Genomic DNA, 27,521 nt, shown 5'->3' on the forward strand with positions numbered 1-27,521 from the left:
CATTTGTAATATGGATCTTTATACTTTAAGTGGAGTATGACACATAGAAGCCCGTGCCCAGTGAAGCAGCGCAAATGTGCCAGGTGTCCCATGGCATGGTTAAAACGCCGAAGCGGGACCGTCTCGGCTGGGTGAGGTACATGCCGGTGCCGCTGCTGCGGGGGGGTGTAGCAGGCAGCCCTGCCGTGGGCTGCCCCCAGTGCTGCCGCGTTGGCCAAAGGTTTGCTTTGGTGACAGCAGGTGCTTTGATAGTGAGACGACTCGCTCCTCTCCGCCCCTTGGGAAGGGAGCGGAAACCCATGCAGGATGGCAGCACAGCGGGGCCTTGGGCACCTTTGCAGGATCTTCTGCACTTTGCTTTCAGTACGGAGTTGGTTGCTGTGATTGGTGTCCATCATGACAGAGGGAAGATTGGTGTCTGTGTGTGGTCAGCAGACGGGTTGCACGTAGTATTAAAATGTTATCAAAGCCTTTTGATAGGTGTATTTAAAGCTCCATTTATTCCAAGTTTGAGGATTCTCTCTGAGCTTTACTCGCAAAGTCCCTTTCCAGTTGCTGGTCACAGCTGACTTTGTTGAAACCATCTTATCTTGAAAGACGACGTGCTTGTGCTTGAAAAGGCAAGGAGTCCTATGTCATAGTGAAATCTTAGGTGGGGTCTGTGACTTCAAACCTAAAAATAGGTCAACTACTTTGCTTCGTATGTGGTCGAAAGAAAAAGGTGATTTAGAACAACTTTTAGTGTGCTATAGATAGAATTGATGTTGAAATAGAAAGCACAATGTTCTGAGATGGACTACAATCACAGACTTCTAACATAACTGATGTCTGATTTGTAACAGTCTGGCTATCAGGGCGTATTTCAGTGAAACTTCACTGTAATGCCCTTAAAACCATTAACCACCCTACCCATGTGATTACTAAACAATTCACTGTTTTTCTTCTAGCATATTTGTTGTCTTTAGTAATATTCATAAAATCTTTGAATCTTCCCTTTCATTAAACAATTTGATTATAACCTTTAAGAATCTTGATAATCTCGGTGGTAGCTCAGTCAGTTATTTTAAATGCTATGGATTTGCAGGCTGTGTTTTGTTTTGGTTTAGACCCCAGCAATGAGGCAGTCCCATTTTGCAGATATGTAACGTATGAAGCTGACAACATTTGTTCAGTTGAATGCTTTTGGCAGCCCCTGTAACTGGCTGGACAGAATAGGCGCTAGGCCACCAAAATTTTTGGAAGGAGTGGGGATTATGTCTTCAGTGGTTTTACAAGAGACTTTTTTTTTTTTTTAATTAAAAAAAAAAGGCAGAACAGAAGCTATGGTTGGAAGAGAAATGTCGCTGAAGATAGGTAATACAGTAATGGGATAAAATACCTATGAAAAAAAAATCTAGCCTACTGGGCATCATGTTTAGGGAAGGAGGAGAACAACCAACAAGCAATCATTTTGCTAAAAATCACCTAAATAACAGGCAGGGGTGATTGAGGAGAAGACAGTTTGCCTGTCAGGAGTGTCTGTGCTGGGGGGCTTGTCATCTTTTGTTTGTGCAGTAACCGGTGGCCCTGTCAGAGGTGTCAGCTCTTCACTTCTAGCTCTCAGGTGGCCATGGTTGTGACCCAGACTGGCGTTGATGGTGTGGGTACAGACTGAAAAGGCACAAGGTTGTCGGTGTGTTCTGGAACAGCTTAGCACACCGCATGCTTCAGTTTGTTTGTGGAGCTGGAGAAATGTGTAAGCATTTTGTAAAGGCAAGCGGGATCATTGCCAGCGTTGCCCAGTGGCTCTGGACGGATGTCCTGAGGCAGTTGTGCTAGCCCGGCTTTGCTAAGGCAGTGCTAAATGACCGGTACGTGCAGCAAAATCAGTCTGTGGATAGGAAAATCATCCGCCTCCTGTGGCATAACTATCCCTGGCATCAGCCTGAGCACTGCAGAAGGAACCGAGCAGTTCAGTAACGTGGTGTCTTGTGCTTTGCATGCCCGTGCGTCATCCTCCGCGCGACACTGTGTGACTCCCAACAGCAAAATCTGTGCACTTGTTAGAAGTGGAAGCAGGCATTATGGGGAAGGATGTTGCAAAATCCCAGGGCTCGCAGAGTTTTCTCTAGTTTCTAATGTTTGAAGCAGAAAGTAGTATTTGCAGTTGAAAAAAATCCACTGGAATAAAGATAAAGTCTTGTAACAAGTGTGTTGTACCATGCACTTGATAATCAGAAATTGCAGCGAACGGGGCGAGGGGAAACCTTCTTACAAGGAGGCAGAATTCAGTGAAGTCCTAATGCTGGCTATTATGCCTCATCTCTTAGATCTGAATAGTTACTGGTAACTTGGATCTTAAATATTTTAGTGTAGACTTCCATTCTCTTTTCAGTAAAAATTCTCTTACCCCAAAAACGTGCCTTGGAAACAAGGAGGGAAAGGGGCTGTGGGGAGGAAAGTGAGAACACAGGTTGTGAGAGTAGTGGTTTGGAGCATTTTGTGTGTGACGGGGAAGAGTTAGTGCTTAACAACAAACTGGATGATTTGATGAACTGGATGTTATGCAAATGATAAAGTGTCAGAATATGCAAATCGGCACTTGTGTAAAGTGCCCAGTACCCAGGCTCACAGCCTTGATGTCAGTTCGCTGGGAGAAAACACGGGGGAACGAGAAGCTTCAAGAGCATCCAAGAAGCTATTTGGACGGGAGGGCCGTAGAGGCACACAGAAAGGACTCTTGTTGATTTATTTATTTACTCATAGGTGTTTTTCTTCTCACCCCCTCCTTCCTCATCTATTGTACCAGCATTTGGGGCGGGTGGAGTTCAGGAGCTGGAGCTATTGAAAATTTTTACTAAATTCGGTAATGATCTTTTTTTGTAGCATTCATGGCAAATGGTCATTTTAGATGAGAGTGTGGAGGCAGAGAGGGTGTTTTTTTTCCCCTAATGTAGTTGTCCATGTTGCTTAATGTTGAGTGTAATTAATGTGTATTGTGTAATGAGTATTTAGAGCCTTTGTTTGTAGTAATACAGAAGTTAAAAGTTTACCTAAAAGCTAAAGGTCATCTTGGTTTTGCAGTATGGAAACTTTGTGTATTACCCTTTTTAAAGAAAGAAGAAAAGAAAAGAAAAAAACCCAACAAAAAACCCCAGCCACTCAGAAAGTTTGTTCTTTAATTATTTTAGTGGACTTAATCCTGTTTGTTTAACTGGAAAGGGTGATTAACCGAAACGCTGTGTTACAGACCCCAGCAACCCTTGCGAGTTTAGCTCTCGGGCCCTTTTCAGATGGGTGCTTTTCCCTCAGAGAGGGTTGTTGGTGGATTTTTGTTTGTTTGAACCCGTAGCCTGAAACAGGGCAGAAATGCCGACCCGTGCTGTGCGACGTACGCACGCATGGGCTGTAGCACATTTCTCGAAGCTGAGGCCTCGCTGCAGATGGTTTGGGTGAGCGATCCCCGCTCCAACGGGAAGGCCCGAGCGCGGCCGGGGACGCGCCTGTGCTGGGTGCCAGCCGGCCGGCAGCCAGCCCGGCCCTGACATCACGGAAACTTGCGGCATCCTGCGCCTGCCGCCGGCAGAAAACGGGTCTCTGGCACTCGCCGCCTCCCTCCGCTCGCTCCTTACAGCGACAAGCTGTGACTTGGCACGCCGTCTCCCGCACCCGGCAATGAGAAGGATCGGTCCCCACCCGCCCCACGGAGGAGAGCCCTTCTGGCGGGGCGGCGGGCGAGGGGCTCCCCCGCTGAAGCTCCCCGCTCCCCGCCTGTGCTGCAGCTGGGGAGGGGCTGTAGGTGCCGCGTGCTCGGGGGACAGGGGCTGTTCGGGGAAGGTTATTCACAGCTTTCACATCTTGCAGCGCACACGCCAAGTAAATCCCTCTGCCTTGCTGGTTTATGTGTTGGTTCCTTTTTCTATAGTGTGCATTAATGCATAAACATAACCTGCACTTAGAAACAGCGTTTTCCCTTACTCAACCCTTCTTTACTGTTTTCTGTCACATACACTTTGTGTGGAGGGAAAAAAAAAAAAAATCTACCTGCTTAGGCTGAAAATTTCCACGTATGTGCCTCATCTGAGTTTTGGAGGAAACCTCATTTTATAAATGAGACTTAGAAAAATACTCATTTCTGATTTGAAAAAATAAGTGTACGTACATGCTGGTAGTAACAGTTTCTTTACAAAGCTGTACTACCTGCGGGTTTCGGAGCAGGGACTCAGCGGTTCTGGTTTTGGCACGCTTGGAGAGCTGTGTTGCGCCTGTCCCTCGAGGGCAGCCGAGGTGGCGCAGGAGCACCGGCGGCAGGCAGGGTGAGGAGCTCCCACGGGAGATGCCAGCCGAGCCAGGGAAGGAGGGGCACTGGAATGGGACGCAAGCCCCAAACAGCGATGGGGACTGTGAACAGGGGCGAGGATGCCGGGCAGCTGGAGCGTGGGTATCTCGGAGCCGGGGGGAGCATGGACCTGTGGCTACGGCGGAGCGCTGCCGTGGGTGCGGGTCTGGGAGCACCTCGCCGGTGTTGCCCCTGCCCTGAGCTGCAGCGCGAGGAGCTGTCTGTGGGCGTCCCTTCTCCCGTAGCTCAAGTGGCAGAGTAATAGGGGAGGGTATAAAGCTGCTTACCTGGCTGATGATAGTGGTCCTACATTACTTTGTAAGGGTTCAAGAAAAAACCTTTAAAGAATTACTTAGAATGACTCTGCAGTATCATTAACAGTAAAGAGCTCAGTAAAGAGCTCAAAATGCCAGTTGTGGAGTTACCTCTGTTTTGCATACCTGGTAACTAATTGCAAGTCAGTCTCCTCCTATCCTTAGTTTCTGCATACTATTAAATTACATTAAAATTTAAGTAGCAATTGCTAGACAATGACTTTCTCGGCTGTGGTCACACTGTGGTATGGTATTGCACCAGAGGTGATGTTCAGCTGTGGATATTCAAATGTCCGTTGAGGTCGTACAGCAGTAACCTCTTCGCACAAGCTTTTCTTTCTTTAAATGATGACTTTATGCCCCCAAAGCACAGCTCTGGCTTGCAGGCACGGGGGGAACGCTTCTCCCCTCTGTAGATCAGATGCCAGGGGATGCTTTGCTGACGACATGAAGACTGTTAAGAGTAATGGTTCCCTTGGAAAGCACTCGGTGCAACCTGCCCAGCACCCTCCTGCCGTGGGGGTGAGGGCATACCCACACGCACGGCAGCAGAAAATCCCCTTCCCCTCTGCTCGCTCTCTCCCTGTGGTCCTCTCCCTCACATGCTTCACTGCTCTCAGCTTCTCAACAAGCGAGGCAGAGGGTTTGCTGCCAAACCTCTTACTACAAAATCTTTTAACAACTTGATCCAAGTCTATCAAGTTGTCTGTGTAGACAGACTATGGATAAAATAACTAAATTTTTCTGGATGGGGGGACTGAATTCAAGTTCCATGGGCAGCCTTATTTTCATCATTTCTTAACTGCAGAAGAACACTTTCAGGTTTTAACAATGTTCCTCTGCGTGGCTGATGTGTAATGTCAGATGTTTCGTGTCAATAGAAGATGACCCTGTCTCAGTGACAGGGAATTTCAGAATGCTTTAACCAAAAAAAAATCCACTATGGCGATCATCAGAGTCTCTTGAATCACATAATAAGAGCTAGAAGTTGGATTTGTCAGTTAATATCAAATATACAAATACAAGGAGCAGGCTTATTTGGACTACTGCTGCTTGGCTATGCGCTTGTGAATTTCTTTCTTTCTTTCTTTCTTTCTTTCTTTTTTCTTCAGATTTACATAAATTGCAAATACTTTGAATGCTTTAGGACCACAAATGCTAAATCGATTTGTACGTACTTCACAGTTCACAAGAAAACTAAAGCTTGTATTTTGATGTTTTGATTATATTATTAATTCTCTTTTTAAAAAAAGTGACTCTGGATATAGGAGATCAAGGCTCAAGTTCCTCTTCTGCCTTGCATGGATCAAGGTCTAAAAATGCTGCCCTCACTCCTGTGCGCGCATTACCCTCTCCGACAGACGCGTCTCGCCGCGCGCAGAGCTGGCCGGCTGTGCAGCGCAGGGCTGTGTCCTCTCCCAGCTCCTGTCGCAGCTCCGGCAGACCCGTACCTGCTCTGCCCTGCGGCACGCTGGGCTTGGGGCACCGCGGCCGCAGAGGGACTCACCTCCACCCTGTCCCCTTACCTATCCCCTGCCCAAACAGACAGGGGCCTATAGGAATGGAACGAGGTTAACTTTACTTTTTTTTCACCAGTTTTGTATTTGTACTTAACTGTGTTGGAGTATCTTGCTCGATTACCCATATCCCAAAAAGCAACTTCTATCTGTGGCTTCCTTCACCTATTTTTGTGTATCCAGAAATTGAGAATAATGCCCAACTTTGTACAAACATTGTGCTACTGTAGATGCAAATTCAGTGTTTATGGGATCTTGTATATGATCTTTAACCTCTGGCAACTGTGAGTTTTCGGCTCTGAAGTATTCATTACTCATTATTATGTACTGTTTGTTCTTTCATAACAGTAGAAAACCAGTAAAAGGTAATGAAGCAGAGCCAATTTGCTCTTAGTTGGAGGGTATTTATTATATGAGAGGATGTAACTAATATTCAGGTATGTTTTTGTGGTTTAACCTGCAAGGAATGCCATGAAGGCCTCTCACTGCTATTAAGCCAGTGCTGTTTCCTCATTAAAAAATGGCATATAACTTTTTCTTTTTAATACCTGCTGTGATTTCAAGCTGTCAAGGATTTGAATGCGAACAAAAAAAACTGTCCTGCATCTCAGTTCAGAATGTGGAAATATTTTGTGTTGCAGCTGCTGTAGCACAGTAAAGTTGTTCTCCAGTGTTTTCTCAAGGTGGGACTCCACTTTCAGGACTCCCTGTTACTCATCGTTCATAAATGTGAGATAGCTTATGCCTAGATCCTATTTGAAACCATTTATTTTACTTTTGTCTCACCAGTTTTAGTTTCATTAGCTGTGTAAAGAAGAGATCTTAATGAAGCAAACTGTTGTAGCAGTTAAAATGAGTAATGTGATGTGCCAGCACATTTTTGCTGTTTGCAATAAGCGGTTACTAGATGCGTTGCTTTGAAACAGTAAGAGTTGGATATGTTTGCTTTACAAGATTAAGTAGTTACAACTGTTTTCTAATTATGGTAATTTCATGGAGCTATCTGAGTAGATAAGATCAGGACTTGGAAGCCAAAACTGATTTGGAGCAATAAAGCACATGGAGAGTTGGGACTGCATGTTGTTTAGGGACCACAAATGAGCTCTGTTATGAAGTTCGACTTCACAGGCTGTGTTTGGTTAATATTTATCTCCAAGATAGTGAAGAAAATGAACCAACCAGTTAAACTTCATAAAGATGCTTGATTATTAGTTCGTTGCTAATGGACTCTGACTGCAGGCTGCAGGTAGTCCCGTAAGGCAGCGGCGCCCTCGCACTTTTGGATCTCACACCTTCTATTTCATACGTAAATGGTTGGTGTTCTGCAGGACGCTGTGTTTCTTACAGCGAGCGTAAATCAGACACATCACCCTGCAGGAAGATTCGCATAGTGGAAATGTTGGTCTCCGCAGACAGCGAGTACTCAGGAGTGGTGTGGGCTGATGCAAGACCACCGTGGTCCCAGCTTGCGCAGCTTGAGGCTCAGGACACTGCTGTGAAGTGCAGCTCACCTCCTAGCCTGTGGATGAAGCTAGCTGGTTCAACGACACGTTATCCTTAGGAAGAAAGGGGCGTCTGTACGGGGACGCTTGTTTCCGTTCTGCCGTGTTGTTCCCATCGCTACCTGGGCAGAGCCTCCCCTACACCGTGGGCAGGACGGCATGCACCGCGGCCCGTGCTGCGTGCCCCCGTCGGGCAGAGCACCCAGGGAACCCGCTTGGGCACCCGTCCCACCACCCGCGGTTCGTTGGAGTTGAACGCCTTTAAACATGGAGAAGTTCATCTTGGACTTCGGTGTCCACAGCTTAGTGAGGCTCCTAAGTTTCTGTTTAACAGTTCTCGCTGAAAATTAAAACAGACGTTTAGACTCTTTGGAAGTTGAAACCTCTCTCCTGAATGTTGGTAGTTGTAGCCAAAAATCACTTTTTGTATGTTCAAAACCACTTTAGATACGTGTCCTGTTCAGTGCCATGTTTGGTGTCGGACAAGATACTTCAGAAAAACTTGCTCAGCAAGGCTTTCTCTTAATACTAGCTGATTTTATAAATTTACAAACAACTAATGTAAGCTTTTATAGTTATATCAAAAATATACCAAAGGAAAAGTACGTGCATGTCACAGTTGGGTACAGTTTCTTGGGTTCCATGTATTTTCTTTTTTAGCCGTCTGTTCTGTAGTCCACTTTTTTTTCAGTTGCCCTTTCCATTGGGTCCTGCTGTAGCTCATCCTCAGTCCTTCCTAATGATGGCCTGTTTTTAAAGCAAGGTCACTACGTATCATAGTTAGGCAGAAACCGGCATTAATGAGCCCACTGAAGTGCACAAAGATCCACAAATGCGTATGTGGGAGGGAGTATTTACTTTTTTCCTTTATATAGTAACACTTGTCAGTAGCTTACCTCAGAATGCTTCACCGAGCAGGTCGGTGTCAAGATTTGTTTCGATGATGGGGAAGCTGAGGTACAGAAGAGGAAGTGACTTGTCTGAAATCACTCGGAAACCAGCGGCCGTTATCTCCTATTTGCGAGCCTACAGCATTTCTAATCTAAGCTGGGTTAATTTACTGAATTGACTGTGTGATCTGAAAATAGTAGTATGCCATATTCCCGTTGGTTTTGGCGTTCATGAACCACTGCCTGGCTTCCCTGTGCCCCAGTTGGCGTTGGACCGCCGGACCTGGGCTCCCTCCGGCCGGCCCCACCCCGGGCGCACTCCGATGAACGGTGGCTGCCTCGCGGCCCGGGACGCCTGCTCCAGGCTCTGACGGAGAGCGGTGTCCAAGGGGCATCCCTGGGAAGTGATGTGCCGCCAGCCGGTGGTAATACCTCGCTGACTTGTCCTCTCGCACCCGACGGCCCCTGGGGCACGGCTCTGAGGCGTCCTTTGGGCAGAGATGGGCAGTGTTGCCTCCCGGTGCTGGCGGGTCGGGGACGGACTTGCTGTCAGTCCCTTCCACTGAGCTGACCAGCTACATTGCTGTCATGAGAAGGTGGCAGTTAAAAGGAGGGACGCATTACTGTTTGCCTTTTGCTCAATGGAAAGCTGCTGCCTTTCACATTTTGCTAATCTTTAATTCATTGCCCTTGAGCTTGATTTCCTAACGAGATTATTTGCATGGTCAGGAGTGAGGAATTTTGCACCCTGTCATCAGATCAGATGACAACTTCTCTCTACTGTGGTTTGAAACAAACATTTTTAAAAACCTTTTTACAGTAAAGTTAGTCACTGTTGATTTACATAATTAAAAGCATGACTGCAAAGGTTTATCGTATCTATCGCTTTTCAGAGTTTCAGGGTACCAGCAGCAAAAAAAATGAGCATGAAAGGAGAGCTATCCCTGTTATTTTTTCAGTTACTCTTCATCGCGGAGTGTTGAAGTTAGGCATGACTGCTGTAAGGATTTCTATCTCCTGCACATCTGTCTGCCACCCATCCCCAGGACAAGAATGGGGGAGGATGCTGTGGCCCCCGCGTGGTGGAGAGCCCCAAACCTGCCGGCACCAAAGCCTGCAGAGAGAGGAGTTAATTTATTATTCTGGTCAAAGCAGCTCGTGGAAACCAGGCTGTTCTTCCTCTGAATGGCCGCACGGACAACATGGCCTTTGTGCTGGCTGGGGCCGCCGGCTGCCACCGAGTCAAATATAACAGTGAATCGTATTTCAGATCTTTCACGTGTTATTTGCCCTGTATGCTTGCACCAGCAAGCATACTTGATTATTTCAGACTGTTACCCTTTTAAAAAATTGAAATAGTTCTGTAGCTTGTGTCCGTTAATTCACAAGATAGTAAGACATGAGCTACAAGTTGTAGAGACTCAGTATCAACAGAGACATTTGTAGATGTGTTGTTTGCAATGCTGCATATAGTTAACATGGAGAAAATTTATTAGGAAAAAATAACATGGAATGTGTGTTTAATGCAGCAGCGAATTTATAAATACTGTATATTTGATTTGGTGCGTGGCTAAAAAAGCATACATTCTAGGTTTTTTAGTATGATAATTGCATCCTAGTGCTGACTTTAGTATTTAAGATACATGCACTATACAAGACTAACACTTGAAATAGCGTGATGGATTTACGTGCCTCCTGCATTAGATACATGTGTATATATACCATAGTCTGTGTGTGTTTTTTACATCTGTAAATAAGACACTCCATAAATAAAAATATGAAATGTGACGGCTAATCAGCATTCTGTTATGAGCTAATTCGAGATATTTCGTGAAAGTGGAAAAAACCCACTTTAATTTAGGTGTTTGAACTCTTCCAACTCCCAGACAAGGAGATGTTTTGATCATCTTAATGGTGTTAGGTCCTCTTTGAGGTGAGTTGGAGGAAGTTCTATATTTGCTTTAAATGCCTAAGAACTAATTCATAGTTTAAAAAAGAAAATAGTAGCTAAAAGTATTTGAGATAATTATTGTGTATTATGAGTCTTTTCTGTGCAGAACAAACGATGCTCCCCTATTGCTTTTCAGTGTTCTGTCAGGTACTTCTCGGTAACAGCTGATAGCCCTCCTTCCAGAAGTAACACATCTGGATTTGTGTCATTTATGTTGTATGATGGTAGTTGTGGATACAACTTTGTTAATATCTGTTTATCTGTCTGTTCCAGGTTGTACATGCACACAAGCCCCACTTCATGGCTTTACACTGTCAAGAATTTGGAGGAAAAAACTATGAAGCTTCCATGTCTCACGTGGACAAATTTGTTAAGTAAGTAACTGGAAAGTTATGATACGTAATGGGGTATGTAATTCTAAGCAGAAGTCATTAGGTGTGTAAAGTATATAAGCTCTGAAATGTTTTTCAACTTCAGCATGTCATGTGACGTTGCAGAAGGAAGTGACTAGGCAAATGTTTATGCTTTGTATTATTCAAGAAATCAGGGAAAGTAATAAAAATCTTCCTCTGGCCCTGTCCTGGCAAGATAATCATGCAAGATATGGAATATATATCTCTACGTTGAAGAATAAAAGTAAGAAGTAACTTTATTTCTGTTTATTGGTGTAGACCAGGAGATGAGGAAGAACCTTAAGGCACGAATGTGTCTCAGCAGCTGCTGAGAACTAACATCTCCGTTACAAGAGGCTTCTTGTGTGCATGAAATAATTTCTGTTAAAAAAAAAATCTTAAAAAAGATCAGCACCCCCCAGGCTGCAGGGCTGGGGCACCCCTGGGCCGGGCCGGAGCTTCCCGGGTACCCGGGCAAGGGGAACCGCTCCGCCGGCCCTTCGCCCCGCTTCTTCTCCCGCTCCCGGGGGCCGGGCGAGGTGCGGCTCGTTCCGGCACAAGACGCTTTCACCGTGGGCACCGGGATGTCGGGAACGGGCGTCCGACCCTCCTCTGCCGGGGGAAGGGCTGGGGGCTGGGGCGGCGGAGGGCGGTGCCGACCCGCCCCGCCCCGCCCCCGGAGCGCCCCGCCCCGCCCCCGGAGCGCCCCGCCCCGCCCCCGGAGCGCCCCGCCCCGCCCCGCCGCGGTCCGGTAGCGCCCTCTGCTGGCGGCGGGAGGCGCGGTGCCTGCCGCCCGTGGTGAGCGCGAGCTGCGCGGCGGCAGCGCCGCCCTCTCCTCCGGGCGTCGGGCCGGTGTCACGCGTGCTCGGCGAAGGACGCGCTCCGCAGCGAGCGTTGGCGGCGGCAGCCTTGTGCGGGTGGGTGCGGCGGGGTCGCCTGTCGGCCTGCCCGGTCCCCGCCGGTGCGGGGGGAAGGCGGAGCTCGGTCACAGCGTGAGGCACGGCGGCCCTTCGGACGGAGGCCGGGCCGGGGGCTCCTTTTGCTGCACCAGAAGTCAGCAGGCGCCGAAGGAGCGCGACCTTCATCCTCCCTCAGCCCTTCAGGCCCACGCGGTGCCTTAAAGGGCGCCTCGAGCAGCACCGTCTGCCCCTCGCGGGTGACAGACTCCTCAAGCCGCTGCCTTGGGAGGCCCCGGCCTCCGTCCAGGCAGAAAGCTGTTTTCGCCCTGCCGTGTCCTGAGCCCGCCTGCCAGCAGGCTGGCAGGGTTCAGGAACACACAGCTCTGAAGTTGAGACCGAGGGGCCTTTAGCACGCATCGCCCGATTTTGTGGAATTTTGTGGGGTTTAGAGTCTTGAGTCCTTCACAGGTGTGTCCACATGGCACTTAGGAATTTCGTGACTCATGTTGAAAGCACAGCTGGTGTGGCCAGCTCCAAAGCTCGCAGGCAGGCGGCTACACCACAGGAAGCTTTCATCCCTGAAATTCACTCTAAAGCGAGATGGAGGCCTGTAGTTCCCTTGGGTGATAGCGGGGACGTTACAGTGCGGAGAACAACGCCAAAGCAATACGGTATCGTCTCATCACCCCTTATATTTTCGATCTCTTCTTCCTCTTTTAGAGAACTGTTATCGAGTGATGCGATGAAAGACTACAACAGAGCTCGCGTTTACCTGGATGAGAACTACAAATCACAGGAGCATTTTACGGTAATTTTCTTTCTTTTACAAGTTGAGTTCAACAGATGGTGAAGTTCTTCTGTTAAACTGTTTGGGGTTTTTTGATTGGCGTGGGGGTGTGAGCTGTTTCCACCATGATGAGGATTATGTCTTTACTAAGAGCGTTTATTCTGCAGGACGTGTAAATGCTGATTTCACAGAATTACATCCATGTAAAAATTAGTAGACTATCAGAATGAACAGAAAGTATTTTCTTCTTTTTAAAAATGATTGTCAAAGGTTTTGTTTTCTCTAACTAACCTTCTTGGTGGATCAGAACTACCTTCCATTCAAGAAGACGTGTTGCTGTCTGACAGTCTGAGGTGGTGCCGGCTCTGCAGCATGATTAGCTGGAGACAGGGCTTGGCAAGTGTTCAAGATTTGTGTTACGAATCTGTAGAGCTGATTCACAGGCTTGCTCGCCTGTGGGATCATGAGAAGAGCCAGAGCACAAGTTTCCACTAGCATGCAAGTGCTGGATAGGTCAATGTAAAAGCATGTGTGCGGAGTCTTCTTTTACGCGGAGCAGAAGCGATTGTATGGTCGTTGCTGGGACCGCACAACATGCGAACAGGTCTGCTGTTTATTTATGCGATGACTGCTAGGTTGTATAAAAAAGAAGAGCCCTTCAGCGGTGAATGAGTGACATCTCCTCCTCTCCAGGGCAGCAGCTTCATTTTCCCTCGAGGTGCTGCTTGGTGGCAGTCGCGGCTCGGAGGAACCCTCTTGCCAGGCTCCCCGGTGCCTCCTGGGGCTTTCTGCTCCTTGCGCGTGAGCTGGTGCTGCCCGGCGGCCAGAGGCAGCAACCGGGACACGCAGTTCAAACAGGGAAAACCACCCCTCCCAGCACGCACATAAACGCCAGCTTGGTAGCACAGAACCTAGGTGAATAAGAACCTGGAAAGGCTTTTGTTTATTGAATCATTTTTTAATGACTCTGGCTAGGAGCCCAGGTAATGTGGAGCTGGAGGAAAGATATCAGGATTTTTTTTTTTTCTTTCTCATCAAAGAGGAGAAAAGCAAGATTATCAGCTTTACTGAGTCTTTGTGGGACAAACCTCGCATCAGGAGTGTTAAAACTCTATGCTGAAGATGTTCAGAAAGCCCCGGCAGATGAAGAGCAGTAGGACAGAACTGCGTGTTTTAGAGTCGCTTATAGCTCAGAACAGGGTCCAGGTAAACCTGCTCACTAACGAAGACCCTGCAGGGGTCCTGTCATGGAGCTGTAGTGGACCTGCAGCAAGCACCTCCTGACACAGTGAGAAGAGCTATCAGGGGCTCTGCAGAACCTGATCTGCTTTCAGCAGAGAGTCGGACCAGATCATCTCCAGAGGTCCCTTCTGACCTTGACTTTTCTGTGATTATGGGAAAAAGGGATGATCATCTGTGGTCTTAATTTGGGAAATGCAGTACAGAAGACTAAATAACAAAATATCTATACCTATTTTTTTAAAGATGGTCACAGTACTTTATAGTATTGAAGTTATTTTATTTAACATGAGATACGCTTATTTTTAATGCCACTATGGTAGAAAAAAGGTACGCTTATTTTTAATGCCACTCTGGTAGGTAAAAAGGCTCTTAAAGAGGTTGACAGCAATCCCTAGATGTAGAGCATGCGCTCTTTTGAGACTCTGTGAAGAACTCTGTATTTTGCAAAGTTCATAGTTCAAGAAATAACGTGGTTTCTTGTCTCACATACTAGCAATATTTTCTAGGCACTGTGTTTTCTTGCAGTATTCCCCAACCACCTTTCCTCTCATAAATATTACTTTGCATATCTTTTTCTTCTTATCCTGTATTTACTAAAGCTAGGCCTTCCTGGAAAAAGCAATTCTGTCAACATACTCAGTCAACAAAGGGCAGGGGGAAAGACTGCTTGTACCAATATTATTTTCCATGGAAAATATTCTAACCAAACACGTGTTCTTGTAATTTGATTAAATTACTCTCTGTTGAACTAGTAACTGTAAAGATATAAACCAGGTTTGTAAAGGCGTTTGAGGTAGCCCCACATGGCAGGCTGTTTGTAAATAGCACTATGGGTACCAGTAAAGCGGTGTTGAGGGGCTGGGAAATGGCTCCATCAGCGTCAAATGCAGAGGGTCACAGAGGGAGGGCGTTTCCTATAGCAGCCCTCAGATCTGTTCAGGTGTAGGCTCATCTGTATTAGTAACCTGGCAGTGAGTGTAAAAGCACTGCTGATAGAATCAACAAAGTTATTGGGAAATAACGATGAGCGTAGTACCGTTGCGTGTTGGTAAGGTGTCTCCCCTGGAGAGGGGACTCCCTATCTGGGAAGGAGCAGTTCTGGAAAGGATTTAGAGGTTTTGTTGGACAAACTAGAAGCGAGCTCCCGCTGCAGTGCTGTAGCTCAAGAAGGAGAGAGATCCTTGAAAGCGTAACTAATGGAGAAGGGGTGCGAGAAAGATGGTGGTTGTGTCTCTGTATACAAACATAGTCACGGCAGCATGCGTGTTCTGGCATCTGGTTCTTGTGTCAGAATTTTTAAAAGCATGATGAAAAGATGGAGGTGACTCACAGAATGATGTCTCTGGCTTTTTTCTGCCTGTTATTCTTTTCAACCCGTAAGAACCTTTTAGAGCTGAATCAGTTCAGTGTGGAAAAGGGAAGAAAACAAAAGATGAGCGATGATTTAATTATGCTTCATATTACTATCACCGGGAGAAAATGCTGTGTGCTAGAGGAATATTTATACCTTTCTTGTTAGGCTTTTAGTAGTAGTGGCTTGGAACCAAAGCCAGAAAACCTAGAAAGGAGAGAAGATGCACCTTCATGTTGAGCTTCTTACAGTCTAAGAAGTCAAAAGTTTACTTTTTGGCACTTAATGCTGATGGTCCTCATACATAGTTCCTGAGACTACTGTTGTGAATCAAAGATTCATATAAATTATTTTTTACACGTGAGTTGAACTGGCAGTTCTTCAGCTCCTCTGTTCAGTCTTTGTGTGCGTATAACTTATGCATTGGATGACTATCTGAATGGGGATTTCACCACTGTAGTGTGTCCATTTAGGGTAAAGTTTTAGTCTTATCTTCAGTGTGGTTTGGCTTGCACGATGTTATGCATCTTCCTGTTTCCTCATTAGTTCTGTTTGATTGCAAAGTTCTTTAACTTTTGTGGGCTTTTTTCCATCCCTTCTAAGGCACAGAATTGGCAGCAGATGGTAGCCTTGTAGTTATTATATTATTACCTCTCCGTCTTTGAAATATAAACATTTAGCACATATATTGTTGTGTAATGCTATTTTCTTCAGAAATAGAGACGCCCAAGTAGTTGCAGTTTGGCTAACCTTTACCCCTGCTGCTCTCATATCCCCTTTTCTAGAGGTTTTGGCATCACTTCTTTTGTAAGGTTTTCCCTGGCTTGGCTCCCGCAAAGCAAAATCAGATTTTGCTGCCCATAGTTACTCAGCTTGGCTGCGTTAGGGCTGAGAGTGAGATCTGAGAAAGCGTTTTCAGTAGCCTGTCCCATGCAGCCTCTCTTTTCCAGTTCAAGGTAACCTAGGATGCACGCTTCACATGGGTGTCATGAAAAAACACGTGATAACGAGGTGTCTCTCGTGGAGTGATTCAGTTTTAAAAATTCTAATAATTCGTTATGTATTAAGGATCAAAATGGTTCATTTTGTGTCATCCCAGACACAAAGTTTAATACCAGGCATTTGTCATTTATGGTCACGTGTACCAAATCTGGTATAAAACAGACTGGTTTTAGATTTGGGATTTGTGGGGAGAGAGGGGGAGGTGTCGTGCCTAGGGAGAGGACCGTGGTTCAGTTGGTTGGTTTTCTTTTGCCGTAGGTGATAGGGTGAAGCTGTGTGGGAATTTGTTCCACTCAGAACTTACTGAACGACACACACGAAATGCAGCCCCAGCCCGCAGGATGAGCAGCGAGGGTACAGCCTGGGGGAATGTGTTAGATGCCGCTGTCAGCTCGCGGCAGGTCTCTGGTGCCGGCGGGGTGGTCAGCTTGCAGTCTCTAAGGGAAGGGTTGAGAGGGAGATTTTGGCAGCGGCTCTTGACCTAAGGCAAGCGTTATGAGCAGCAGAGGTTTCACGGGGAGTGCAGGGCAGCATGCATATGCACGTGGATGAAGCAAGTAGTGTCACACTTCAGGGATGCACAGTTTTATAGAATTTAAAAATGATCTGAAGATTAATCTCTTGGCAGAAAGCTGCTACATTAGAGCTAGTGCTTATCAGCTCTGGGAAGATGACAGCATCAGTTAAGAGCTCCCAACAGTTATGACTGAGGTTTGTGGGTGATGCCCTTTGCAAGTGTAACGATGGCTTCCCAGAAGTTTCAGATTAACGAAACAGGCAGCTCTGATGCTGTTCCAGTTATGACTGGAAATACAGACAGCAAACTAGTGTGGACAAACTGACTCGTGCTAGCCAGAAATTTTCAGATACCCAAATAGGTTGATAATGCTTTTTAAAATGCAGCCTCCTGTATATCTCTGTTTAAAACTATGATACTTTTTTTGTCATATAAAATGTAATCTAGAAGGTATATGCTAATCTCCGCTAGAGAATGTATAATTAGTGAAGAGAGAAGACTGAAATAGGTAAAAGTCTGAGAAGCTGAAAAATTCAGTACAACTGTTTTGTTTATTTGTGTGTATAGCCAGTGGACTTCACTTTTGATAAAGCAGGTCTTTGCAGTTGTATTGATCCCCCCCAGCGTCCTAGCATTTACATTCTCTGTTAATTTTACTGTACTTGGTATATTTCACGTAAGGGGTAAATTATAAATCTTGGTGCTTTTCTATGTGAAGAGTTACTCAAAAATAGTTGGGTTTAATGAATTTTTACCTGTGGATACTTCTCAAATAGCCTAAGTTAATTGTGAGTAAACGGCTTTTATTCTGGAGTAAGAGCATTCATACTGAAGCTGAATAGCAGCCAGAAATAAGTTGATGTTTTCATCAAATCCATAATTATTTTTGTATGAAAACATGTCAGTATAATCAGTGGCATTTTTTATTGTAATTAGATCAAAGCTAGTTTTGTGTGGTGCCCTGTATTTATTGATTTCTGTAATATTCAATTAAGGTTTTATATTGCTTAGCAAATGCTTTTTTTCCTTTTTTTTTTTTTTTCCATTGTTAAAAGAAGAAGGCAGAAGAAACCCTTGCATAGCTTTAAAAATACTTGCAGTGTTGAACGAATGGTTTCAATAGGTTGAGAGAGAATCTTTATTGCAGTAAGGCAAATCCTGAGGACTTCTGGCAAACCAGACCTCCGAGAGCAAGCTTGTCACCAGCTCCTGCCTCGAGTTTTTAGGGAGCATCTTAGGAGTTGTGTGGTCGTTATAGCACTTGGCTGATTTGCGGAAGCATCTGCACAGAAGGGTAGTTGCTTTACTTCTCACTATAGGTTTATTTTTAAAAAGTAAACAGAATCCTCAATTGCCTGTCTGCTTGCTCAGCCTGATAGATAACCTTGCAATGAAAAAAATGCTGTTGGGCTGTACATCTGATGTGCTGAAGTTTCAGCTTGCTCCTCCTAGGAAGGATGTATTGCATTGTAATTAGTTCATTACATAGTGGTTTTTCAAATTAAAACACAAAAAGAAAGATCCTTTTTTGAAACTAGTGTTCCTGACGTTAGGAAGATGTGTTTAAACAACACCGAGGCCATAAACTGCAAAGATTATTTTGCACTGCTAATGCAAATAAATTGAAAGGGGAGAGGACGCTGTGCTCACATGGCTGCCTTCTTCCAAAGTTCAAGTATGGTGAGAGAATTACTGAACTGAAACTTCCCTTAAATAACCACCCAGGAAATGGGCAAAGTTAGATTATTAATGGAGAATACAGCAGATAATAGTCCAGTTTTCTGACAGGCTTTATTCCCCCACCCCCTGCCAAACCTGTGGTGGGGTTATGGAGGCTGAGATGCTTACCTTGCTGAAGGTAGCAAAGGCATCGGTCTGTCGGGAGCATGTGTGGGTCTGCTGATGAGCAGGTCTCTAGAAAACACTCGGGGGCTGCCATTGCATCACCTCTTTAATGGGGCACAAGTCCTTGGTGTTGTGTAGGGGAACTGCACGTTCCTCGGGCTGCCTGCCTGCCTGTCCCCCCCCCCGACCCTGTGCACTTGCATTCGGGGGTATCCCCATCCAACCCAGCTCCCGTCTCCCTGCACCGATGCGGAGCATCGCTGTCCCAGGAGCAGGGCAGGAACAGGCAGCTGCAGCGGTGCAATGGTGGTCTTGGGCTGCCTGGCGCCCAGTGCTGGCTCAATGGGGCGGTGGGTTACACCGGTCAGGTGGGAGCAATAAAGATAAAGTGAGGATAAGCACTATTAAAGAAAGGCAAAATGCTCAAATTCTGTGGTAACACAGCCATTGTCTCGTGGACTAGGTCAATGAATACATGCATTGCCATAATACGTGGAAAATGGTTATGCTTTTTTTTCTTGATCGTTTTTACTTGACTCCATGTACTCTGCACCAGTAGTTTTTTACATGTAAAATGGCTCTTCAACTAAGCTAGATAAAGCGTTGGGTGGCCTACAGTAGGATCTAGGAGAGACCTTTGCTCAAAGCACTATCCTTAACAATAATAACCTGAGCTAGTGTGACTGGGAGGGCTCTGGTGGTGAGCAGTGGTCCTAAAAATACAGATGGACAACAATTTACTCAAGTGTGTTATTTTACCTTAAAATTATATCTGCTCATTACTGAGAGAACAGTAAAGTTAATTTTTGTTAGATTAATGATATTTGAGTAATATTTTTGGTTGAGCTGAGTTCTAATAATTGGCCATTAATTGAAAAAGGAAATTGAATTGAATTTATCTTGTACATAAATCCTGTCATAGTTATTAATGGGTCTTAGAAAATATCGGCCTGTTCCCAGAAATGAATGGTGTACACTGATTCTTCTGAGCTTATTAGCTGTGGCAGTTTAGAGTTTTGTTAAATAAAAAAGATGATTTAGGAAGAGAGACATAATTGAATTGAATATTGGGAGAATTCACATGCCTGATTAGCTCTCAGCCCATAGCTCCATTAACAATTTTAAGGAATTTTCGGTTTTTGCAGAAAGGCAGATTTTCCCCAGGAGGTGGAGCTGAAGCACCAGCCTGCATGGCTGGGGCCGCCTGGCCCCGCAGCCCCTCTGTGCACTGGACCCTTTTTGGAGGAGGCTGCTGTACCAGCGTGCTGTGGTTGTGAATGCACGCTTCAACATGCGCTGCCAGCAGGCTGTGAATGCACGCTTCAACGCACACCAAGCGTGTCCTTCTCCGCGGCCTCAGTTGAGACAAGTGCAGCTTTTGGGGTTCTGGGAAGGCTAAGAGAAGGAGTTTTGGTGCAGGTGGGATGTTGATAATATTCTAAAACTTGTAGCTATGTATCAGTGCGGCCCTCTGCCGAGAGGGAGATTTTTGGAGTCTGTTTTCTTGCTAGGCTTATCCTTTACTGTAGTCTTGGTTTGAATTTTCTTCTGCTAATTACATGAGCCTGTTTCCACCTTCTTCTTTTTTACCTCCTTTCCTTTCCACGTAATTTTATTTCGTACTTGAGTTTGGTTTTATAATGATATCTTTGAAAAATATGCCAGGCTAGAGAAGTAGGACTTCATTTCTGGTCTTAAGCCATAGCATTATAATAAAATGACATCTCCCTGGTACTGAATGCACGTCTTTTGTGTTGGTATGATTACAGCCTCACAGGTCTTAACTTCCCTCTGTTGGCACCACTGTGGGTAGGGGTAGTCTGTGAACTTGACAGCTCTCCCCCCACTCATCACAGAATCACTAAGGTTGGAAAAGACCTGTAAGACCATCAAGTCCAACCATCAACCCAACCCCCCCACACCCACTGAACCATGTCCCGCAGTGCCACGTCCACGTGTTCCTTGAACACCTCCAGGGATGGTGACTCCACCACCTCCCCGGGCAGCCTGTTCCAATGCTTCACCACTCTCTCAGGAAAGACATTTTTCCTAATATCCAGCCTAAACCTCCCCTGGTGCAACTTGAGGCCGTTTCCTCTTGTCCTATCTCTTGTCACTTGGGAGAAGAGACCAACACCCACCTCCCCACAACCCCCTTTCAGGCAGTTGCAGAGAGCGATGAGGTCTCCCCTCAGCCTCCTCTTCTCCAGACTGAACACCCCCAGCTCCCTCAGCCACTCCTCATCACACTTGTGCTCCAGACCCCTCACCAGCTCCGTCGCCCTTCTCTGGACACGCTCCAGCACCTCAGTGTCCTTCTTGGAGTGAGGGGCCCAAAACTGAACACAGCATTCGAGGTGCGGCCTCACCAGAGCCGAGTACAGGGGCACGATCACCTCCCTACTCCCGCTGCCCACACCGTTTCTAATGGTGATGGTGTAAGAGGTTACAGGACCAGGATGCTCCTTCCTGTGTTCAGCTCCAAAGATCTCATCCTGTTGGGGCTTCCCAGAGACTCCTGCCCCGGTCCTTCAGAAGGCCTGGGCTTATTTCAAACTTTCTGAAAGCAGTGCCTACGCAAAGTACTGTTTATTCCATGGCACTGGGTTCCCGCAGTGCGTGGTGGGGAGGGAAGGTGGCGGAAGCAGTGTGTGGCAGAGCTGCTGTACTGGGAGGGATGTGTGGGGACAGGGCTATTTTGCAAGGGAAGGTCGTGCTGCAGGAGGAGCCAAGGGATCGTCACTTGGCTATGTAGACTCTCTCCTTAAATTAAGTCCAGTCAGTAAGCGAGTTTCATCCAGGGAGCGATCTTCTGGAACGAAGAAAAGTCCTCAGACGCCTTTCTAAGAAGCACATATGAAAAACCTGCAAATATTTCATCACCAGCCTCCACACATCATTTCTAATCAAATGTTTCCCTCTGCCTCACTGTATTTTTTTTCTTTTAGAAATGAGTATAAAGATTTTAAAATAACTAACAACTTTTTAAACAAATCTTATTATGCAAAGTTCTTTGGGATTTTTTTTCTTGGTACTTAAGCACACTGGAACGTGTGTAACACTGGTGGGCTGCGAGAGGATGCCTGGGGATGCAGACGGCTGCACCGTGAGCCTCTGACAGGCGCTGTGGAGTGCAGCACTCCATTTTGAGTTGGTGCTTGCTACTCAGATATTTACTTAATTTCTACTTTCTGCTAATTCCACTTCCTAGGTGATAATAAAAGGAATAAAACCATTAGAAAAATATCTTGGTCTTCCCTATAAAAGCCCCTAAAATGCCAGGAGCAAATCTATAGCTGTGCGCAGAAGTGCCTTCTGGTGAGTTGTACGCGGTAGAAAAAGCGAAATGGAAAAATGAGGCTTTAAACTCTTGTTTGTATGGCAATCCAAGTGCTGCAAAGCCAGATGAAGCCTCGCGATGGCAGTGTCTTTCAGCGGTTAGGTTTGTTCCTCACTCGCTGGCATTCCCGCTGAGACTTCGTTGCTTCTGCCCGTTTTAAAGCAGCATCCTTCCTCGTCTTGTTTGTCGTAATACAGAATCTCGTTCCATTACAGCCTCCCGGTTTTTGAGGGTTCTTGATGAACTACACGGTTGGGAGCTTTTTGAAAGCTGCCTCACAAAGTTTGACCTCTTCATTAGCTTTTATCTTTTTTTAATTGAAAAAAATGAGTTCATGAAGTGAGCTGGTGAATGTAGAAGTTAATCCTGTTGCTTCTGACAAAATAATGAAAAAAATGGTTGTATAAGTATTGTCATTCTGTGACATGGACCTGTATTTACAACCCCCTGAAATGAAATCTCCCACTTAATTTCTTAGGGAACTGAGTCGGCTGTCAGGTAATCGCTTCCAATCTCTTCTGGATGGGAGATGGGATCTGAAAGGTGTTGCCACAGCAGTACCTTCCTCTGGTTCTGACTTGTCTTTTTATCTGTGCATTTTTGAAACAAATCTATTAGATGTCTGTAGAGTTCTTCTTGGGGTGAGGAATTCCATGGCTTATATTCCACCTGTTTTCTGACACTTCTGTGTAATTGGAAGAGGAGGAATAATTACAAAACAGAAATTTCACAGATCAGTAGCCCAATAGTGCAGTCTTGGGTCAATTCCTGTTGTTTATAAATGTGCTAGTGCTGAGGAAAATGGTGATATAGCAGCTTCTTTATACATAGAATCATTATACTGTTTGTATTAGCTATGGATTTACAATTTATATGGAATTGCGTTTTCTGTGGGTGGTGGATTTTATATTCAGAATTTCATACTGCGGTCGTGTAACAGACTACATGTTTAGAATAAGGTGAGATTATTTCTAAAGAATAATTATGACCTGGTTTTTTAGAAACCCATGCATCTAAACATCAGCTGAAATATTTGAAATTAAATTACAGACGATAGTATCTGAACACAAGGGGAAATCAACTATTTCTAAGCTTTTAAAAATTAAAAAATACTTTTCTAATTGCTGTTGGAAAAGTGAGGCTAAAACAAACTTTTTTTAAAAAAAGAAAGACTATAGCTGCCTTGTAAGGCAGGACGTGCTGTGGTTGCTGGTGACTTGGGCAGGTATCTTCTCGGCACGTGACGCACCTGCACTTGCATGGCACCGAGCCCTGCGTTTGCTGGTGTCGGTGTTTCAGCTTGGGCTTTCCCGCGAGCTGAGGTGGTTCAAAATTACCCGTGGAGGCCACGGGCGTGGGGCGCAGCTCCCAGCTGCCTGGCCTCAGCGCTGCGGAAGCGCGGACGCCTCGGGAGAGCCCGGCTGAGGAAGAACGGCTATGGACACCTCGCGGAGAGGCCTGCACCCCGCAGCGGGGAGGCTGGGGTGAGGCGACTGCGGCCGCCGCTCCCGCTCTGCAGCCAGGCAGGCCCTTCTCCTGGGGAAGCCCCGTCCGAGCGGGCGCCTGCCCTGCCCCGTCCCCCTCCCCGGGGGTGCCGGGGCAGAGGCCTGTCCCCAACCCTCCCCGACGCCCTGTCCTGCCCTCAGCCTGGCGGGTGCGGGCGGACGGGGCCGCAGGGAGCGGGAGGCGTGGGACTGGAGTACCGCTGTCCAGTGTGGAGGCGCGGTCCCGCTGAGCAGTGCTTCCCTGGAAGCCAGCAGGTTTTGAGGACAGTGAAAGAGAGAACAGTACAGGTGACATTAAACCTGAAACGCCTCAATCGCATCTTTCTGCTTGGGACCCCCCGCCCTCCCTTGCTTTTCAGGAGTTTTCGCGTTTGACGGTGGTTAGGATTTCGTTTCCCTTTCTGCGGTGCGTGTTGTGCGGGGGACCACCAGGGCCCTCGCCAGAGCCTGGGGTCGGGCCACGGGCCGGAAGGTGCCCGGCTGCTGGGGCAGCTCTCCGCTTTGCCTCGGCACCGGCTGGGCTGGCCGGTGACGCCGTGACCTGCGGCACTGCCATGGGCTGTGATGGCACTTGGCGTTTCTGAGCTGGTGGGGAGGAGAATGAACCATGTAGGAGAAGTGCTCTTGTTTCAGTGTAGGAGCGTGTTGCATTTTTGTTTGCTTCTGCCTTGTTGCATATTTAATTATTGTGTGTTCTTAAAGTAATTTGTCTGGAGATTTATGGAAAGAATTACTGGTTGGTTCAATGCATACATCGAAACAGTAAATCTTCTCAATCATACTCCATTTGACAACTCTACTTTTGACAGTTCAGTGATACTGCAGAGGTATTCCTGAGGCATTAACTCAGAGTCCTTTGCAGCTTAGCGCTTGCTGCCTGTTTCTGGCATGACAGTTCTCAAGTTTTACTTAGCTTTCTTCCTTTTTTTATAGTACCTAATACTTAAAATTTATTTTTCTTAATCCTGTCTTGAAGAGTGAATATAATTCAGTTTGATACATCAATTTGTTGCATACAAATAGTAAAGAATTTTGAGGGAAAACACGGCTAATAGAGATTTTCAGTTGTTGTGAATGGAATACAAGTCCCATTTTCAGGCCTTTCTTTTTGTTTTATTTTAGTAAAGTTTCTTTGAAGTCCAAGAGCACAGCACATCTTCTTGGGGTGAAAGGAAAAAAACCTTCGTGGCAGAGGAGCTGAGAACAGGCTCCGCAGAGTAAAGGCTGTCCTAGAACAGGCCCAAGGCTTGCAGCTTCAGTAATGGCATCCACCCCCCCGAACACATGAGGAGTAGATCCACATCACTGCACCCAGTCTGCAGTCTGTCTGTCCCCGAGACCCCCACACTGTGCGCTGGGTGCAGCAGAACCGCGCCAGACCGGAGACGTGACTGTTGCCTCCTTGCGTACAGTCGCTGCCGCGAGGCCGGTGCCGTGGCTCTCGGCTGGTCTGGCTCCCTGATCAGCGCTGGGGAAGCAGGCGCCGTGTTTCCCTACCCGTGTTTACTTGTAAGCGCTCTCCTGGCCAGGCTGAGGTGGGGGCGAGGGCCCTTTCCAAAATGCAGAAAGGAGAGCAGAGTACTGCTTGGTATCTATCATTAGCAGCTCATCTGCAAGTGGTCTGTGGCCAAAGATTAATAACTTTTCACGTTAGTGATTTGTAGGCAGCTGCTCACTGTGTTTCGGTACATGACTGCATTCTGCACATCTGGCGAACATATGTTGGTAAATATTTAAATGCTATAAAGTGTATTTATGTGGACCTAACCCTTCCCTTCTAAAACACGGGAATCCTTCCAGCCTTCTCTTAGGACTGTGGAGGCATTGCTCAGCAGCCTTGCCGTTGTGCCCAGCTCTGAACGCCCAGCGGCTGTTGCGGGGCTGTGCGCGCGGGCAGCTCCCCAGCCCCTCGCCAACCGGAGAGCTGGGCCGCCCGCTGACTGCCCTCGCGCTTCCGCCGTGCCTGCCTCTTCTGCTGCAGGCGAGGACAAAAGTGTGCTCCTCTTAGCGCTGAGGGCTTGAGGATGTTTTGCGTAAAGGTTCGCTGAGCGCTCAGGACGGTGTTGAATATTTAATGGGACAGGAAGAACAGTAATGAAAAACAGCATTATCCATGGAAATAATTGAAGATCTGGCTAAATAGTATAGTAAATGCTTTAATTTGAAGTTTGCAAAGCCCCACATGGGTCCCCTTTAGAAATTTGGGAGCACAGTTGCCAGGTTTTGTCTTTCTAAAGAGAAAAAAAGAAATTAAATTATTAAAGTATTGGGCAGTCAGGTATCTTGTTTGCATTTATATGCAGTAGGGCTGAGGGCAGGACCATTTATACATTGCTCTAGCATAGCCACAATTTTATTAACAGCTCTTTTAAGTAATGCATGTGAGGAATTTTGTTTGTGCGAACAAAATGTTTGATTTGGAACAGCTCTGGCTTTCAAGAAAAGATGTGAGATTGGAAAATGTGAAAATAATTGCTTAAGAAATTATGAAACGCTGTTTAAGGAACTTGCTAATGTGTTTGAGACATTGAATTAATTCTTAAATAAGAGCAGCGTGACTCTGTAGAAAAATAATATGTATGCTATTTACTGATATAAACTAATGGGTTTATTAGTGTTTGAAATAATGTTATAATGCAGTATTCATAGCCACAAAGAAAGCAGTACATGAGTCTGCTCACTCCCTTTCTATGAGTAGCATGTGGCAGTCAGGTTTCACTGCATAGCTTACCGCTATACATTTCAAAAAGGCTTAGAAAGGCATCTGATTTTTCACAATTAGAAACAAATGGATAGGAGAAAAAGATTTTGTTGTATTACACTACTGAATCATAAGCTCAAGAGATTACTAGTGATGTGAAAAGGCAGTAAGCAGCCCAATTTCCAAGGGAAAAAAGATGGATAAAAAAGTGCACAGTTCTCAGTGAAGTTGAGCTGGGCTGAACCCTGCAGGCTCTGCGAGCAGGGCTTTAAGGGATTTAGGCAGTGGAGTAACTCCCGATGAGAAAAGCCCATTAAAAGAGGCCTGGCGCTGATGGAGAGGTCGTAGTGCCTCCTTCCATGAAACCCCCGTGGTGGTGGTGGTCAATGCATACCAAATGTCATACGGTACTTGTAAAGAGAAATTAACATTCAGAGATTTTGATGCTAGTATTGAAACACCACAGGCACACACACACTGCTGTGCTAAATTTAACCATGTTTGCAACGTACAAACCCAAACTAGAACCCTTTGACACTGAGGAAGTGTTTCCACTTAGTTTTAGAGGGCTTTCCAAGTGTCTATTGATCAGTGTTCTCTAACAGCACAGAAATAATGTGTCTAATTTAACTGGCCACATGGAGGAGTATAGAAAAAACATTAGTTATCCCTTGAAAGGCTTGGAACATCGATAGGAGGACATAACATTAATGACTTTCCTATACACGAGCTTCAAAAATGGCTAAATGAGGAAGAAATTACAAATTTATTTTCCTATAATTTCAGCAGTTGTCTTGTTTTACTGCACCAGTAAAGCATTAAGCAATGAAATGTCACACAAGGAGTATTTTCCTGATAATTTGTCTGACATGCAAAGCATATAAAACAAAGGAGAAAAAGATGGAAATGTGGGGCTTAGTCTTTTCGACCAATTTAGTGATTTTTGCTCATGAAGTCTGGCTAAGAGTCTGCTGCTTCTCTCCAAACAATTCCAAATATTGCTGTTTTCTAAGTGGCTCACTGTATCAGGAACATCTTTGTTGTCTCAATTCTGTCCTTTACCCTGAACACAGATTGCTAATTTTATGGTCAGTTACTAACATAAATAAATGTATAGCAAAAATGATTTAGATCTCAAGCTTTTGTTTTGCAAATAAACAGGATAAATACCAGGTCTCCAGAGGTGGGTAGCAGAAGTCCAGGTTGGGAAGGGATATATTGTTTTCCGTTCCCTTCCTGTGGTTGTGCAGTATTGAAGTGTAAAGGAGTTTGGTGTTGGTTTCATTTTAGACCGCCTTTTCCAGATAAACAGAAGATTTTGTTGGGAAAAAAAAATACAAAATCTGATTTCTGAATGAACTAAAATAACCCTGAACATTCATTCTAGAACTGACTGGCATTGCTCCCAGATAACCTGCAAATCCTTCGCAGACCAACGTTTCCTATAG

At 45.9% G+C, this 27,521-nt stretch overlaps 1 protein-coding gene across 1 annotated transcript in view; it reads left to right on the top strand.

Moving 5' to 3' along the window:
- INPP5A (inositol polyphosphate-5-phosphatase A) overlaps positions 1-27,521 on the top strand; it is a 262,693-nt gene that overhangs the window by 75,182 nt on the left and 159,990 nt on the right. Inside the window, exons 3-4 of the mRNA XM_059821118.1 lie at positions 10,766-10,866; positions 12,504-12,591. Coding sequence (XP_059677101.1) covers positions 10,793-10,866; positions 12,504-12,591 — 162 coding nt within the window. The 5' untranslated portion in view covers positions 10,766-10,792. The remainder of the gene's footprint in view (positions 1-10,765; positions 10,867-12,503; positions 12,592-27,521) is intronic.

Source organism: Gavia stellata, chromosome 9, assembly GCF_030936135.1.
Source record: "Gavia stellata isolate bGavSte3 chromosome 9, bGavSte3.hap2, whole genome shotgun sequence".
Lineage (NCBI taxonomy): Eukaryota > Metazoa > Chordata > Aves > Gaviiformes > Gaviidae > Gavia > Gavia stellata.